Raw genomic sequence first — 18878 nt, 5'->3', positions numbered from 1 at the left:
GGGAAGTTGGTTTGCAGCCTACACTCCAAGCTCAGTGGGCTGAAGTTGCTATTATTGAGACATAGGTGTGGGAAATAAGACACAATAGGTGAGTGGTAAAAGACCCCGAGTTCATGGACAGAAAATCTTTCTTCTACCACCCTGGGGTGCTTTTATTTCCACCCCAGGATCCCCCACTTTGAAGCTGGGGGGAAGAGGCTTCCCCCCCCCCCCCCCCAGATAGGAAGCAATGAAGTAGGAAGGACCAGGACTGAAATTCAGGGCTTCGGGCTCTTTTCAGCTGTCCCAGTTCCTTGATTAGGTTTGCTCCGTCTGGGTTAAAAGGACCCATGAGTCCTCCTACCCAAATCAACCCCAAAAGTAAGGCAGACACGGGCACTGCCCCCACTCCCAAATGGCTTTCGCAAGAGTTTGTTAGCTTGGAAAGCAGCAAAAGCATAAAAGTTATGTCCCCCTACCCCAGTGAGCATTACCCGGTGACATAGTTTCCCACTCCTAGTCCCTAGAATGAAAGGCTCTTATTTGTTGTTTTGGTTGTTTCTTTTTCTTTCCCAGTAGAGACTAAATCAGGAATAGGGAACCTGTGGCCTAGATTCCTGGACTAAACTACAGGCCAGGTGCCCCAGTGGCTTGTAGGGTGTGGTGCCCTTCAAGAATCAGGAGGGGCTTTGGGAGAGTAGGTTTAGGAAGAAAGAATTCAAAAAGAATTATGTTCCGTCCCATTCAGTGTTTATTGTATGAACTTTCCCTTATCAGCCTGGTGGACAGCCCCACACAAGAGAAAAAAAACCCTTCCCTAGTCCTTGCCATGCCCGTTTTTGCCTTAGAGGTACATATTTTATATTGAATTGTATCAAAGCTTTTAAAGCGATTGAACCATCCGGTACACGGTCTGGACAGACCTGAAACCAGGGACGGGGTTCGAGCACCAGAACTCTGGGGGAGAGTGGATTGTGGCTGACTCATAAAGGTAGGGAGAAAGAGGGCTGCAAGAGCACCAGTCTTGGGCCCCCTCTACCTTCTACACTCCACACTCCCCCCAGCTTGGAGGCCAGGTCAGGACACACTACTCCGAGAACCTGGAAGAGGTGCGAGAAGATATGTAGGGTGGGACCACCCACTAAGCCCCAGCTGTGCTTTGCCCGGCTAAGTATCTTTCGGAGAAGTGGCCACGCCCCTCCAGGTTCCCCGCCCACGCACAGCCGCGGAGGCCCAAGCAACTGGGAGCAGTCTCCATTCAGTCTGAGACTATGGCAACCCTGCTACCCCCACCCCCTCCCCGCTGGTGGCCTGCACAAACACCAGTCTCCAGGTCCGGAGAGGTGGCTGCTCTTTCTCCATCTAGACTGGAGCAAGGTGGGCTGAAGGCCAGGAAGCCTGAATGAGTTGGACTAAAAGCCTTCTGAGAAAGGTAGGGCAGAGAGAGCAAGACCTGGCCCGGACCCGGGAGGGAGGGATTCTTCTCCCACCCTATAATGTAGAGGCTGGACCAATGAGCGAAGTGGCTGGATTTCCTGACACCTGCCCCGCCCCACCCAACTGTTGAATGACACGTTTTTCTAATTAAAGTGATTTGAAATTAGTTTTGTTAGGAGACGTTTATGACACTGCTTGAGATAATTAGGAAACCCCAAGGCATCTTAAACACTAGATTGGGAATCACTAAGAATTGGGGTACCCAATTGGAGAGGTGGGGGGTGGAAAATAGGGATCGATCACTTCCACGGTACTGAGGCCATTATAGAGCTGTTTTGCTCCCTGCCCTCCCTCCCTCAAAACAGGACACAAGAGAAGAGTTACCACCCAGAAGGCCCGTGGCCCTCACCCTGTCTCCTCCAAGCTTCCAGGACTGTATGGTCACGGAGCTGAGCTCACCACAGATGAATACTTTTTACTGCACCTCCTTTTCTAATGCTGCAGGATTCCTGTTTCTCACCTTGTAGAAACATAGAGCTCTAGGTTACACACGATGCCAGTCTTAGTGCTGGGAGATGAGGAAGGATAGGAGGTTATTGTCTTTTATATCTCCATGTGCCCAAGAAAATGCCTGTTCATTGAGGAAAGAGGCGAGAGGAAGAGGCTAAAAGGGTATGTGTGGCTGTGTCACCTCCTTCTTGGCTGCTGCTGGGACGGTCCCCAGGAACAAGCCAAAAAAGATACCATAATTCCAAGCTTTTTTTTTTTTTTTAAATGATGAATTTGGCTGCAATAGCTTTCCCTGCCCCCTTATGACCATATTTCCATGGAAATGAAGGAGGGGTCAGGATGGAGTTGTTGGCTCTGATTGTCTAAGGGGGAACACGGAATAGGGAGTTGGCAGATATATCCCTTTCCACAGTCCTACCCAACACATACATAACTGTCCCCATTTGACTCCTACGATCACTATCCTCCCCCTCCTTCAGAGTCAAGCTTCTGGAGCTGGTACCATGCCAGCTGGACCCAGGGCAGGGGCTACTGGTGTACTACTCCCTCCAGTGCCCAAAGCTAGTTGGCACTAATTTGAGAGTGTCCAGGGACAGAAAAGGCTGGGCTGGTTACTGTGATGCCTGCATGAGGAGGAGGCTAGTCCTATTGCAACACTGTGTAACCGGCATCCCCTAAAACATTTTTTGTTTAAATGCAACTTTAAAAACCCCCAAACAGACCCAACAGATTAAAAACCAAACCAAACCAAAAAACCTCTCTCAGAAAACTGTGGCACAGCCCCAGGTGAGGGAGGACCATGCTTCTGTGATGAAGGCCATCTACATGTCTTGCCTTTGTCTGCCTGTCTGGGGCTTGCTCTTCATCACTGGGCGAGGGGAATCCATGTCTCTGTTTTTTGCCCAGAGCTGTGCCCAGTGCTGTCAGTAGATGATGCCCACCTTTCATCCTGGCGGGGGAATGGATGGGTGTTCAGTACCATGGGTCAGCCCGGTGCTGCCGATTGTAGAGTTGTAACTTGACCTGATCTTTGATCTGATTGATAAGGATCTGAGATAGCAGGATGCCCACCAGCTGAGAGAGGCAAAGGAATTTGGTCTTTAATAATACTTCCCCTGTCCTTTGCTCCCCATCTTTACCACTGAGTCCCAGGCTACCTGCCCTGCCAGGGACAGCTGGCAGTTGGGATAGAGGGCTTGGAGTCAGGAAATCTGAGCTCAGAAACTTACTAGCTGTGTGACACTGGGCAAGTTATTTAATTTCTGTTTGCCTCAGTTTCCTCAACAATAAAATGGCGATCATAATAGTGCCCACCTGCCAGGGTAAGAATCAAATGAGATAATATTTGTAAAAAGAGCATAGAACAGTAACTGGCTCATAGGCACTAAATAAATGCTTATTCCCTTTCTGCCACCATCCTTTTTTGTCTTAGTGCCCCAGTCTCTTATATAAAAAGCTCTTTCAATACCCAGGCCCTAGTGCTGGTCCCCTGGGGTACAACCTTCTAGCAGCCTCTATGGTAGAGGAATTAGGGCTTCTTTTAGCCTAACCCAGTTCACAAACTCTGCCGGATGAGTTACCTGAGGGATGGCTAGGCCCAGCGCCACACCCCCAATGAGGAAGAGGTTGCTATGGATCCAGTTGACTAGCTTGTCGATGCAGCCATTGGTGTAGATGACTTTACTAGACTCCAGGTAATCAAGAGCTTGCGCACCTTGGCCACACATGGTGTTGATTACTGTCTGGAGGCAGAAGGAGAAAAAGAGGAAGGAAGGAAGGAAGAGAAAAGAGGGGAAAGAGAAGGAAGGAAGAAAAAAGCAAGGGAAAGAGGGAGGGAAAGGAGTAATGGGGGAAGGGAGCAAGGGGGATGAGGAGAAAGTGGGAAGGTGGGAAAAGAGTGGAAGGGAGATGAAAAACCAAATGGAATTCCCACCCATTTCCCACTTCAGACCCTAGTCAATAAGCTGCCTATCTTTTCTATACCCCACAATGTTTCAGGGGTACATTTGGAAATAACTAGGTAGGAAGGCTTCTCAATCCAAATCCAACTCCTTTTGTCCTGTAAATGTCTAGGTCCTTCTTCTCTCCCTCTTTTTCCCCCTCCCTCTCTTCCTCATTCTCTTCCTTCTCCTCTCCTCCCCTATATCCCAAGATGAGACCCTTGGCCTACAGGAAAGGGTGGGTCAGTAGGAATCACATTTGAAAGTTTCATTTAGTGGCTGTCCTGGGTGGGAGGAAGCCTAATTTTATGGAGGGGGTAGGGTTCTGACTACCCCTAAACTACTTCCCATGGATCTTTTAGGATTTGCAACCAACAACTGCCCTTGTTCATCATCATCAGTGGCTAAGAGGAAACAGTAGAGAAGGCAGCTCACCTGGCTGGATTTGTGCAGGCAGCAGGAGAAAGGCACAGAACATCGCTCCCGGCTGGGGTTGTCTTCTGTACAGTTGAAATACATGTTCTGGGACCAGTCCTTGTAGGAGATACCACCACAGCAGTGGAACTGCAAAGAAGCCCATCTATGCAGGTTAAGAATTACCCACTTTGAACACAGGGGAGAGCCATGGTGAGAACTCAGAACCCTCCACAAGTCCATGTTAGGTTTTTACTGATTTCAGGAAATCTTATATGGGCCAGGGTTCTGATTCCTGTGAGCTAAAGCATTTGCTGGTCAGCCCAATTGGAAGTGATCTCTACTTCCCTTCATTCCTATAATACTTTATACCTCACCTACAGTATTGTTCACATTCTGCCTTGCATGAGTTATTTGCACACCTGTCATCTCTATTAAATTCTAAGCTCCTTGAGGGCAGAGGCTGTTTTATTCATCTTTGTAGAACCCACAGTAACTAGCATAGTGCCTTGCACACAGTAGGTTTTCAAAAAATGTTTGCTAAAGAAATAAAATCTGGTGCTGCAGATTTTCCCTTGGGATCCAAACAATGAGCAAGGGGACAACTGAAGCATATGGGAGTAGAAACAGAAGATCCATTCAAGAAAACCTCAGAAAATTGGTTGTAGAAGCCAAGAATATGGAACAGAAACCAGTAAAATCCCCCAAAGTCAAATGTCACGTTTGGGATAGGATTGAGCATCACTGTCACCAAAGAGCACCTATGTTTGCATGGCACTCTGATGGACGCTGTGCAGAGTAAATGGGGAGCAAAAATATCGATGGGACCAGAAAACTGACTATCTCTTGGAGTCAGCTGAGCTCTTGCCCATGGCTTCCCAGATGACTAAGCCCACCATCTAGTCCATACCTCGTTCTGACCAAAGTCAATGAGGTTCTGTAGGTCCAGGTCATCTCGGTAGTGTACAATGGCATTGTTGATGATTTCACTCACTTTTCCACGAGCCTGCCAGAAACACGGGGAGAGATGTGATATATAGTAGGACACTTATCCCTCTTGTTTCTGCCATTCCAGAGGGCAGGGTGTACTCTGAAATCTCACATAGTTTTTTTTTTTTACTTTTCTTCTGAACTTTTTGTGTTTATATATTAATACAATAAGTGGCAAAGTATAGTGACCAGAATGCTAGACTTAAAAGCAGAAAGATCTGGGTTCACATCCTGATGACATTAGCTGTGTGACCATTAGTATGTCACAAATTCTCTAAGTTTGGTTCCTCATCAGTGAAATGGGGTTAATACCACCTGTAGTAGTATCTATCTGCTACAGTGCTTAGCACAGCATTTGACACATAAATAATGCTAATTAGTAAATAAATAATTATATAATAAATTAATAATAATAGATTAATAAATACATAAAAGGTGCTTAATAAATGCTGGTGTATATAATATGCTTTGTAGACCTTAAAATGCTATGTCAATATTTATTATTTATTATTATTATTATATCTCAAAGAAATGTAATTTCATTAATGTGGGTCCACCTATGCAGATCGTAGCTTCTCTATAAATTGGTCTTTGAATGTAGTTGTGGCTGAAAATTTCATTGCCCTATAGCCAAACTGGTAATAACTAACCAAATTTAACTAGGCTGATCCTCAGATGACACACATACAGTCCATCTCAAGGGCAGCCCTTGAGACCTTCCCAGTTTTGTAAAACCTCCTAGAGTTTTGTTTTGTTTAACCCAGGGTCACCTCCATGTTGTAATAAAGCATCAGAGGAGGAGGATTTTAGTGGAGGATGAACTTCACATAATCCTATTTTATATTAGAGTTATTTGTGTACCATATTTTTTCCCTTAATAAATTATAAACTCCTTGAGGGCTGAGCTCTCTTATAAGCCACCTTCTCTGTTACCTTTGCTGCCTCATCCTTTTCCCTAACTTTTAAAATGAGGGAGGAGGGTCCTGTCCAAAGTCTGATCTCAGCCCTTGTCTCTTCTTTCTATTGGCAATCTTCTCCTTTTGTACCAGCACATTGTAGGCTTATAGGTTTTACAGCAGCAATTAAATTGACTCTGACCAACCTTCCTTATCTAAGAGAGCATCAAAAATAGAGACCAGTTCCAGCATCAAGAGCCCATTTCCAGCTATCTAGGTGCCACAAAAAGAGGGAGATGTCAGAGTTGGCTTTTACTGTCATCTAGGACAGCTCCTCTTTGTGGGGGTCCTTTGGAATGGCTTGTGGTCTAGGGAGTAAACTCATCGTAGGACAAGGAAAGAGTAGCACTTGGAGCTGGAGGGAGAATAACATTGACTGTTTCTAAAGCAAGCTGAGTCCACCTTTGAGGTACTCTTGTGTGTAGCCCCTCAAAAAATACTTGTTGACTCTCAAGATCAAGCTAAGAAATTGGAGATTTGTCAGGAGGTGTTGAACAAAAACACTGACCCCTGGGGGGAATAAAAGAAATGGCAGTTCTTCCAGCCACAGTGCAGGCTGAGCTGCTGTTTTGTTTTTCCTATTTTGTCAACAAAGATGTAAATTGCTCAGTTACTAACAACTCAATTTCTGCATTTTGTTCAGCTATTGGCAGTGAAAATCTGCTGACTAGTTTCACTCTGGATGCATCTTCTTAAATTCTGGGATCTCAACCCTGGAATTTGGATCCCCCAAGTTGGGGAATAAAGGGAAATAAAACTTATTCCAAGAACAAACAAATCCTCTTCCAACCACTTTTAAATATAGTAGTTTGGGTGATTGGTCACTTGGCCTGAACTAGAATTTCTAAAGGCCAATTTTGCTTAGGAGATGGAGAACTGAAGCTAAGAAAGCTTATAATGGGAAGGACCATTCTCTTCCTCTCTTTATCTCTAACGTAAAAGGCTCCCTTTTACCAACCACGCTACCTTGTCTGAAAAAACAAAGCCCAGGACTCCGGCAGCCAACTGGAGCAGGAACACGATGGTGAGACACAGAGAGAACTGTGGGAAGACAGGGATGGGAGAAAGAGAGAGATGCTTGTCACTGATTTTGGGTGCCACTCTCTTGTAGACTGCTGCTGTTTGTCCTTTCTTCTTGAAGAGGACGGAAGACATCACAAAGGTGATATCTTGGCTTTTGAGTGAATTGGATTTAAGTGCAGGGAGTGATGGGACTACCATGTAGCATTTTTCTAAGATCACTACATCCACCACTGAGCCATGCCTTACTAAATGCAGATATAATAATGCCTAGTGTATTTGAGGGAAATGGGCATAGATAATTACTGTAAGCTTTGGGGAAGAGGAAGGAGGGGTCTCCATCCAAGTTTAAAACTGGGAATAAGGTAGCAGGACCCAAGAAGTCAACAGAGATCTCAGAATGGAATCTAGGAGTCTTAGTCCTTAACAGTCCTTTACCGTTTGCAGGAGGCAGATGTTTTCACGAAGGGATCCAATGCAGCCACAGAAGGTGATCAGAAACATGAGGATGCCCACTACGATTAGCAGGATGGCTGGGTCCACTGCCCGGTAGGCCATAGCTGCCTCTGAGGGGACACATAATATAAGCTGCCTCACAATTCCTGTTTGCTCCGAGATTCACCACCCTTGCCAAGCCAGACAATCACAGTTCTTCGTACTTGCTTACAAAAGTCAAGTCTCAGTTTTGACCACCACAAGAGGGTAGCAGAGAGCCACTCTGGTGGCTTTAATATAATACATGATATAATAGACAGCCGTAGTTGGGAGGTGGACTTTGGTACCTGAGTGGGGGATGGTTTCCTGGCTGAAAAGCAGAAAGTCATTAGTCTATTGAGCTCTACATATTTCAGTTCCTGGGATTATTGCCAGGAGGTTGGTCTCCATTAGGATGTCGAGGTCTTGTTACCTCACTGCTTGGGTGGTAGAATTACTTTGTTTCCTAACCCCTGATCACCTCAGTCCTATGCTTTTGGAGTTGGGTGCACCTTGAAAGAGTCCAGGAGAGTTGGCAAGCCTAGATGGCATTCTACTCAGAGTAGCTTCTTTTAACTGTTGGCCAGACAGATATCCCCAAAAGCTCTTTTGGGTTATGGGTTAGGGTAAAGAGGTGAGAGTAGAAAAAGAGATATGGGGACTAGCTGGAAAGGGGACAAGGTCAGGATCCTACGTAGAGAGAGAACGGGCTCTGTACTCACCTGCATGCTTCATTAGCCGTGCATAGACTCCTATGGCAACCAGTACCATGGAGATTACCTAGAAAGAGAAAGAAAGCTGACTTTTAGACTAGAGACCCAAGAACTCAAAAATAGAATCTGGCTTTGGGGCATGTTGGGAACAGGACAATGAGGTGAACTTTTAGATCTCTGAGACTAAAAGCCCCAGTATGATATAATAGAAACAATGCTGGAATTAGTGACAGTCAAGACCTGAATTTGAATCCTGCCCTTATTATTACCTGTTTGGGCAAAGTCACTTAACTGCTTTGACTGAGCTTTAGTTTCATCTTTAAAATGGGGATAATATTCTCTTGCAGTACCCATTTCGCAGAATTGTGAGGATCAAAATGAGATAACACATGCAAAGTTATTAAAAACCTTAAATCAACATTGATTATCATTATATTAGCAAGGAGAGCTAGACAGTCTTAGGGTTAGGGTATCCTTAGATTTGAACAGATCTGTATTCTCAATAGGCTAAAAGGCAGGGTGGAGGTCCCCTGGGGGAGAGTGGAAGGTTAGCTATTTGAACCAGATAGTGTGTTTATATATAAAAACTTGGGTTGCAGAGTGGGCAGAATTTGTCCACCTTAAATTCCTGGCTGCCCCCAGGGGGAATTAGCTCAATGGAGTCTAACAGGAGCTCCAGTAAGAGCCTTTCCTATCCTCCACTAAGGGAGAAGGACAGCCCTATTGAACACCTCCCCTTTCAGTTTGCCTAGTCCCCAGGCTGGTGCTAAGCAGCAGCATGCTGTCACCATGGTGATGGCTGGGGCACCGCTTTGGCTGAAGGGAGTTCTCAGCAGCAGGGACTCAAACAACTCAATGGGGAAGGGGTCAAGGAGCCCTGGGGTGGTTGTTGCTGGCTGAGTTCCTCCCTCTACTGTGGCTGGAAGAAGACAGCTTCGGGGTGGTAGACTTGGGAGAAAGAGGTAGGACAGTGGGAGGGCTGTGGAAGTTGGCTCCCAGGGACAGGATCAGACTGGACCACAAGGCTCAAAGTCATTTTTCGAAGAGGCCTCTTTATGGGCACCTTCAAGCTGCAAAACAATGTTGGCACTAAAGGACATAACATTTTTGTGGACCCTTTCCCACTCCTCTCTACCCTCACTGTTACCTCTTCTGGGGATTCTTTCCTGCCCCTCCCCCCCATCTCTTTCAAGGACTCTTTCCCACCCTAGTATCTCTTTCAGAGACCCTTTCCCAACTCCTTTCCCTTAATGTTTGGCTCTGCCTTCAGACAACACTTTTTTGGATAAATGATCTCTTTATTTCTGTTGAGCCCATGTTCTTATTCTCCTTGGACTTTTTTTTTTTTAACGTGTCTAATTCTAATCGAGAACCATAATTTTTTAAGTAGTCCCGACACAGCAGAACTAAAAATAGCAAGTACAGAATTAGAGATGTCTATTATCCCAATGTAATTCACTGTAATTCCATTTATAAGCCTATAATTATTTGGAGGAAGAAGGGGACCCAGGGGGAATGACAGGAAGGTGTCTTCCTTTCATCCAGAGACACGTTTAGGGTCTGTAGCAGCAAAAGCAAGCAAATACCAACTTTTTCTTTTACATCAGGTGCCTAACCTCACCTCTAGGCCTCCTTCTCAGGGCCATTTATCCCTCTCCCTCTGACCTGGTCTTTTGAGTCCACTTGTCCCACTAGAACATTCTGGTGGGTCCCTTTCTTTCCGGCTAAAGACAGAAAACATCAGCAGCATCTGCTGATGATTCTACCTCTATGTGTCTGGCTATCAGGAAATCTTCCAGGGAATAAACTCCTTAGGAGTAAGTGTGGGAGGCTGAAAACTGCACTGGCCCTGAGGGTTAGAGGATCTGAGTTTTGGTTCAAGCTCTACCATTTACTAACTGTGTGATTTAGGCAAGTGATTTATCTTTGCTAAGTCTCAGTTTCTTCATCTGTAAAATGGGGGAAATATTTGAACTACCTACCTCACAGGGTTGTTGTAAGAATTAAAAGAAAATGTTTAGAAATTGCTTTTTAAAATGTAATTTTTAAAAATTAACAAAAATTTGTTTTCTTTCCATTTATCTCCCATCTCCCATTAGGGAAAAATAAAAGAAAAACAAAATCGTTTTAAATAGTCAAAGCAAATTTCTGGATTGGCTCCATTCCAAAAATTATGTCTTACCCTGAGTCCATCCTATCTCCATCAGGAGGTAGGTAGCACACTTTTATCATTGGTTCTCTGGAATCATGATTGGTCAGTATTCTTAAGTCTTTCAAAGCATGTAAACTGCTTTTTAACTGTAAAATGCTACATAAGTACAAACTATTATTATTATCTTATAGATATAACTATGCAAGAAAAAAAAGACATGCTTGTGGGAAATTCTACATAAATTAAAAATGTTCTGATTCAGATCATTTCAAATGTACTAGGTAAGCTGCTTTGGACCAACTGTCTTCTCTGGGCCCACTGTACCATCATCATTCATCCATCTTCCTGAGTCAGCTGGAGACTAATATTCATCTAGAACTTCTCAGAACAAAGTGTTTTAGTGGAAAGAACGCTGACGTTGGGACGGGAGACTTGGGCTCAAGTTCACCTTCTGCCATTAATTGGCTCTCTGACCTGGAGATAATCACTTTATCATTCATAGCCTCATCTTCTTCCTCTGTAAAATTAAAGAGTTTGTACCAAAGGATCGTCAGGTGTTTTCCAGCCCTAAAAGTCTACGTGTCCTTGCCTGAACCAAAAAATCCTTTCAAGGGCCAGAAAGGCCAGGAACTAATCCATGGCTTACTGAGTCTGTAGTTTTGAATTTTTTTTTTCATGTTTTCCTCAAGTGAGATTCACGTACCAAACCTCACTGAAGAATTGCAGGCTCTAAGAAGAAGGAGCTAAGTGGGGATAGGATGTAGGGTACTAGATTGGGACAATCAGACTGCTAGCTTTACTGTGGGAATGCTGGGGACTTGGAGCAAGCTCTTTTTTCTGGGCCTGCTTCCCAGGGGATATGCTTCTTTATCATGGGAGAAACCTCCTCAGAAACTCCAGAGGCAGCTAGGTGGTGAAGTAGATAGAGCACTGGCCCTGGAGTCAGGAGGACCTGAATTCAAATATGGCCTCAGACCCTTACTAGCTGTGAGACCCTGGGCAAGTCACTTAACCCTAATTGCCTCAAGAAACAGAGCAACTCCAGAAAAGCAATCCAAGGAGAGGAGCTTGGAACAGGTTAAGCTAGCTAAGAACAATGATGTGGGTTGGAATGTGAGAGTATAAGAAAGGCTCAAGAACTGATTCTCACCTAGAGAGGGAAGAATAGAATTTCTGGACATTGGACCCTAGATTTAGGATTAGAAGGGAACATAAAAACCACATAGTCCAACTTCCTCATTTTAGAGGAAACAGAGGCTCAGGAGGCTAAATAATTTACTTTTTTTTTCTTTCTTTTTTTTAAGCCAATCAAGGTTAAGGGACTTGCGCAGGGTTACACAGTTTATAAGAGTCTGAGGTCAGATTGGAACTCAGGTCTTCCTGACTCCAGGGCCAGTGCTCTATTCATCTCACCACTTGGCTCCCTGAAAGGATTTGCTTAAAGTGATTCAGGTAGTGATAAATCTAGCATTTGAACCCAGGTCTGTTGGCTGCAAACTCAACATTTTTTCCACTGTGACATGCTGCTCTATCCATCTCCTGCTTCTCCTTCATGTCTCCCAAGGGAAGTTCCTACCACAGCTTCTAACAATAGCCGCTAGCGGCATTTAAAAAAACAAAACCCAAAACATTGCTTTATGTCCCTCTCCCCTAAGTACAACATGAGAAGGAAGAGGAAATCCATAGGTTCTGCCTAGAGTCTACTTGGAAAATACACGGAAGATTCTGGCCCTGGGAAAAGGCTCATCCTACAGTGTGCTGAAGCCAATTGTTAAATTTTCAATGTGAGCATTTACACCTTGGCAATCAGCAGCACTATAAATCAGGGCTTAATTTATTGTTTTGTTGATTGTCTAGGCTTAAGTGATGGGGAAAATGTTAATGGTGCAGTGTAAACTTAAAAGTGTGTCCTGAGCACACCTCCCCCCCCAGAGATCCAGTTGTTAAACACTTGCCAGCAGACCCTTATGTTTATCTATCCCCCTAGAGAGGAAAGTAAAGAAAAAGCCAGAGCTGACATAGTGCTTGTGGCCTTCAGAGGCAAGGTGGCAGAGAGCCAGCATGTCTGGAGCCCAGGGGGAGCCCAGGGCAACCCCTGGTAACTCCCTGAATCTGGGAAGAGGACACCATATTGTATGGGACTGAAGGTGTCCTGTGCTTGGCTCCCTCCTGAAGTTTAAAGCAGGAGGTAGGAGAAGGTAGATTTTGAGTCCAAGCCATTTTTGGAAATCCCACCCTGTGATGAGGGAAAGATCAGTATAGAGAAAGAATAGGAGAAACTGCTAGGTATCAATTGCATAATAGGCCTTCAGGAAAAGCTCTGGGAAAGCTTTAGGCAAAGTTTTAGGAAAAGGGGCAGAAATGGCAACTTTTATGAACTTTGTACCTTTCTCAGTGCCCACCATACATGCTTACTCATGGAAGTATCTACTGTGTGCAGAGCACTGGAGGAGGTAAGAAGTTTAGATAAAATATAATCCTTCCTGGAGGCCCCAGAATTTCTGAGCATAATTCAGATTCCTGGCTCTGTGACTAATTCATTTTCTTCACAAGCATTAGATTACAGTGACATTTACTTCTAAGGATAACATATTCTTTGTGTACCCATGTTTTGAGGTTAGTAATTTCTCTTCCTTATCTCTTCCTGTTTTGTGCTGTTGACTATCTTGAGACTATGTTTCTTTAGTGGCTCTTTGAATGATACCCCCTTAATAGAATGGACCAGTTATAGATGTTATTCATAGACCAACACTAGTCATGTTGAGAAGTGGACTTGTTGGCCTTTTTTTTGTGCAGCACTCTGTTATAGTGATAAAAACACTGAATTTGGAGTCAGAGAGCCTGGGTGTTAATCCTGGTTCGTTTATTTATTTCATCACCCTATGCATGTCCAATGAACTCTCTAGGTCTCAGCTTCATATAAAATGAAGGGATGAGACTAAAGTGATTTCTAGAGTCCTATGACTATGTTCCACGATCTTTTAGCTTCATTCTTCACAGTTTGGCTGGTTTGGGTTCCCCAGAGTTATAAAGGGAAGGAGGTACTTAGTGTCACACTGTAAGTCTAAAATCTGGGTTCATAGCCTTGAAGTTGCTGGTCCATGGATTAGTTTGAGATATGCTCTATCTTGAAACATGCCCAGTGTTAGTGAGCAAGAAGATGGATCCTAGAATGGTATAGAAAAAACACTGGGTTTCGAGTCAGAGGACCTGGCTTAGAATCTTAGCTCTGCTACTTGTATGACACTGGTCAAGGGGCCCAGTTTCCTTATCCATGAAATGATGTAGAGTTGGATTAGAGCAGGGGTTCTTAACTTGGATCTTTGAACCTTTTTTTTTTTTATATTTGAGAACAATATATTTCATTATAATTGGTTCCCTTTATACTGTTATGTATTTTATTTTATTTTATTCATTTAAAAACATTCTGAGAAGAGGTCCATAGATTTCACCAAAGGTGTCTATGATACACACACACAAAAAGGTTAAGACTACCTGGACTAGATGCGGTGAAGTCCCAGCAGCTCTAAATCCAATATTCTTTGTGTGGTAGCCCTTATCCTGTGCCGGTTAGGACCTGTCTTGGGTTATTGGGACTGAAGGTATGGACTTCTGTGGCTCTCCCTACATTTGGAACTCACCCCAATTGACATCTCTGAGTGCCAGATGAAACCATCTAGTATCTGGGCAGGGTCAAGCTCCCCAGTTAGTATTGGGTGTGCCACCTCAACCCTTTAGCCTCTGCATCTGGCTGATAAATATTTATCTTCTCTCTCCTTTGTTCTCTCCCTACTCCACCTCCAACCATTGCATTTCACCAATGCAGGAAGAAAAGTATTAGTTACTTCTGAACTAGGAAACATATATAATTTCCAGGATCCTGGGAAGGTTCATTCAGGTCTAGGGATCCTAAGGAGATATCAACTCTAGGAGGGTAGTTTCACTCAACCAATAAGTATATATTAAGTATCTATTATGTACCTACCTAACTACCTAATGTCCTTGGCTTTAAGGAGTAGCCTTAAGGCTACCAGGGAAGACAAAGATACATATGCAGGTATCTACAAAATAAGTATGAGGTCATTTTTTGAGGGGAAAAACACTGAGCAGCTGTGAGGATTAGGAAAGGCTTCATGCAGAAAGAGGCACTTCAGATGATTATTGGAAGAAGCTAGGGATTCTAAGAGGCAGAGATGAGGAATGAGCACATTCCATGAATGGTTGATAGAGCAAAGGCATGGGGACATTCTCAAACGTTTCTAAGTAAAAGGAATAATATAGGGCATTCTTTTTCTTTTTAATTGCTATCCTATCTTTTTTTCCTTTATTATTTATTTATTTTAGTTTTCAACATTCATTTCCACAAGATTTTGAGTTTCAAATTTTCTCCCCATCTTGCCCCTCCCCCACCCTAAGATGGCATGCATTCTGAATACCCCTTCCCCTAATCTGCCCTCCCTTCTATCACTCCCCCGACCCTTCTAATATAGGGCATTCTTGGTTCAGACTCCACATTCTGAGAGCCAGGGTCAGACTCTAGGTAACTGCGAGGGATGGAGCTTCTACAGAAGCAGTGGTAGATACTAGCTGCCTTCCCAATATGTTCCAGGCACAGACACAAAACAGCACCCAAATATTCCTTCAGCCCCCTTAACAGGTCAGAGCATACTCTGGTTGTGAAAGAAGCTGGCCAGCAGTACTTGTCTTTGGATCCTTCAGACATAAGGGAGAGAAGGGTCCTAATTGATCATAAAGCTGGAAGGGGCCACCTTGAAGATCATCTCTAAGCTCCTTGTTTTATAGACAAAGACAAAGGTCCCAAGAGGTTAAATGATTTGCCCAAAGTCACATAGCTAATAAGTGGCAGATGTGAGATTTGAATCTAGGTTCTTTGGTGCCAAATCCGGCAATGTTTCCAGTGAACCATGCTGGTAGAATCACTGAACACTGTGAAGGAAAATAGCAACAACTACTCCGTGAAGGATGAATGGGAAGATCATCATTCTGCTTCCATATCTACATCTAGGGCCCTAGCTGAATGAAGTTGAGTCAAGACCATGGCCCAGGGACTGGGAGATAGGAGAATCATTTATTACATATTCTTTTTTTTTTTTAACATACCCTTTAGAAAGGTCATCACTCCACAGAAGAGGTCATAGAGAGATTCATTTCTAGAAACAGACTGAGGTCTAGTGCTAGCGTTGAATCCTTTACTGTTAAATAGCTATTAGACAGGAATTCTTTTCTCTTAAAAGGGGAAAAAATGAAGCACAGAGAGGGAGATACCTTGACTCACAGTCACACTGCAAGTTGGTTAGAAAACTGAAGACCTTCTAGAACTTAGGCTAAGGTATATTTGAGGAAGAACACTCATTATTCTGACTCAAATTCTTCCAGTTTGGCTGCTCCAAGTTCCTTCTACTGCTGAACAGATTATTTCCTGAGGGTCTGAGGAGCTAAGCTCTCTTCCTAGTTATAAGCCTCTCAAACCCAGATGAGAGGGAGAAGGGGGAAAGTACAGAGACAAGTTTCATGAACGAAAAGTGAAACAGAATAGACTCACTGAGCTGTGTCCACTGGGAGAGAACAGCTGTGGCTAAGAGGCTGCTGAGGAGTCACATGGAACACAGGGCAAAGGAGAGTAAGTTAAGTTAGAAGGAGGGGGTGGTGGCAAGGTCATTGTGATGACAATCCTGGACCCACTGCCCCCAACAAAATAGCCATCTGAAGTAGGCGTTGTGTGGGCACCAGGGAGGGAGGTTTCAGTAGCATTTGTCACCTCCTTGGAAAGACTAAGGTTAAACAATTCTCCTTAGTTCCAGACTGTGGTAAAAGGGATTTCCTGCTACTCCTCAATACCTCTCCTCTTCCCCTCACCCTCCCAACTTCAAACTAGAGGCTCACAACTATAAACCTTTGAATGGTCATTAACTGGTGACATCCCAACCATAGGCATGTGCTTTATTTACCCAGAGGCAATAAGGAAAAGGCACAGAAGGGAGACTCAGAAACTGAGTTCTCAGCTTTGTCTCTACCCCTAGCAACTAGTGCCGTTAGTGTGACATCAGGCAAAGCCCTCTGTGGACCTCAATATTCTTTTTTTGTGTGTGTGAGGCAATTGGGATTAAGTGACTTGCCCAGGGTCACACAGCTAGGAAGTTTCAAGTGTCTGAAGGCAGATTTGAACTCAGGTCCTCCTGACTCCAGTGCCAGTGCTCTATCCACTGTGCCTCTCAGCTGCCCCCTTGGACCTCAATATTTTTATCTGTGAAATGAGCTGGGGTGGTTCACTAGATTATTAAGGTTCCTTAAAGGTCTAAAATGGTATGACTCACCCTATTATGTGACCCTCAGCCCTGAATTTCTTTCTGTGAATTAGCTGAACTTCATCCCTCTGAATCACTGGGATTTTTTTCCCTGGTGTGCCCATGGGCTAATTCAACTCTGATGCCAATTCTCAACACTTAACATTTCTTTTCCCTATATGTATTCCATACTCAGACCCTTTTGAAGACTTTCTATGATTGGCTTAGAGCTGTAGTGTGTATTTTTTTTTTTCTGGAAACAATTTAGGCTCACTCATCCTCTGTATTTCAGGTCTGAGTTCTAGGACCTAGCAGAGTCTGGAGATAGACAAAAAAGCACCCAGAGAGTCAGTTTTGGAGACGTGGGAGACTCCCTGGAATGACCAAAGCAGGGAAGGGTTACTCCAGGTACTTTCTGTGGGACATCTCAGGATATGACATCTTTCCAAGAGATCTATCAGGCATTTGGGGAGCTGAGATACTAGATCTTCCCTCCAAATTTTGAGTGGCAAGCCCAGACAGGGTATTTCTGCCTTCCCTACCCAAGCCTTGCTGTTGTGCATGAGCAACTATACACTCTTCTGGATTCCAGACATTGCCAAATCTTTCTAACTCCAGCCAACCAATTGGGATTTTGTCTGGACCCCTAGCTGCATGTCCCAAAGGAATAGGCCTCCTCTAAATAAGTCTAAAATTGTTAAAAACAAGACATAGTATAACCTTGTTCTGGGAAAGAGAAGGCAACAGGTGAGGCAGTCAGTCAGGTGAAACACATTCATATCCTGAAGCTATTCCTGTTCTAGGCCACAGCAGAGGTTATAACGACAGCTAACAGGGGAAGATTTCCATCCCCACGGCATAGAATCCTCTCTTCCAAGGGAATGCCATTTCTTTTTCCTCTTTTTCACCAAAGTGCAGTCTCTCTCAGATCGCAAGCCGGGAAGTTCCCTGTTCTAACCTCAGAACTGATTAGCGACCCCCTTCTCAGACCTGGGTTACACAGATGGTTCCCTCAATCCAAACTCAGTTCTTTAGCCCTACACAAACCCCAACAGGGTGGTTCCTTGGGGATCAAAGGTTCCACCACAATGCTGCCTAGATCAAACACCAGTTTTGTTCCACACCCTCCCCATACAACATCGCCCCAGCGTTTCTGCCCGGGGTTAAATCATCCCAAGTGCCTATCTCCAGAGAAAAGGATCACAGTGCCCCTCATCACACTACATTCTCCCCGAGTTGGGCATCCTGAGCTATCCCTTGTCGCTTTCCCCTTGCCACAGATCAGATACTACCGTATTTTCCGTCTTCAGATCGTCTCCTAACACCAAGTGCACGATCTCCGGACGGAGACTCACCCAAAAAAGCATATTGAAGAAAAAGAGCAGGTATTTCACCACGGGGCTGACGAAGGAGAACTCCTCTCTATTGACTGCCGGCGCTGGTCCCGATCTCCGGGCCATGGCCCCGCTGCCGCCTCCCCTGGGGGGCCTATTTCCCTGGTGACTGCTCTGCCCACCTGCTCACACCGTGCCCAGGGACATAGCAGTCGCGTGCCCTGGGAGGTAGCTGGACAGCGGTAGAACGTTCCCGGGAATGGAAAGAATGTCTGAGAGAACCGCTGGAAGCCAGCCTCAAGCCAGCGCCAGCAGGCAAAGCAACCCTGATAGTCCGCGGCCGCAGGACCACCTCTTCCCCCTCCCCGCACCCAGGAAATTTGGCCCGCCCCAAGCCACCGCCCATTGGCACCGCTGTCGGCCATCTGGCTTCTCATTGGACTGTCGTTGATGTCACTAAATACCCAGCCATTCCCTCTTCTCCCAGAGGAGAGGGGAACACCTGTTCTATGAGGGATAACTTCTTAAAGGGTCGGTAGTTTTCCCTGGCCTCCCAGGGAAGGGCCGAAGCTGCGGCTGCTCAAGTGGAAAGAGGTGAGGGGGAGGAAAGGTACACAATCCAGACACTGCACACACAAATCAAAATAAGTGCAC

The 18878-nt window shown here is 44.8% G+C and overlaps 1 protein-coding gene across 2 annotated transcripts; it reads right to left on the bottom strand.

Moving 5' to 3' along the window:
* Positions 1-707: 707 nt before the first annotated feature.
* TSPAN33 (tetraspanin 33) lies at positions 708-18564 on the bottom strand. 2 transcript variants are annotated; one of them, XM_027840206.1, is made up of 9 exons: positions 18246-18564; positions 8443-8500; positions 7685-7812; positions 7193-7267; positions 5191-5286; positions 4302-4430; positions 3507-3668; positions 2868-3000; positions 708-2047 (listed from the first exon to the last, which is right to left on the bottom strand). In XM_027840206.1, the coding sequence occupies exons 1-8, from the start codon at positions 18348-18350 to the stop codon at positions 2899-2901; spliced, it is 855 nt and encodes a 284-aa protein (XP_027696007.1). In that variant the 5' UTR covers positions 18351-18564; the 3' UTR covers positions 708-2047; positions 2868-2898. The 2 variants fall into 2 exon arrangements, with proteins under 2 accessions (XP_027696007.1, XP_027696006.1); XM_027840205.1 differs by having other exon boundaries at positions 708-3000.
* Positions 18565-18878: the final 314 nt, after the last annotated feature.

This window comes from Vombatus ursinus, unplaced genomic scaffold (genome assembly GCF_900497805.2).
Source record: "Vombatus ursinus unplaced genomic scaffold, bare-nosed wombat genome assembly UNPS02014839.1, whole genome shotgun sequence".
NCBI lineage: Eukaryota > Metazoa > Chordata > Mammalia > Diprotodontia > Vombatidae > Vombatus > Vombatus ursinus.
This window is presented reverse-complemented; position numbering and strand designations above follow the sequence as displayed.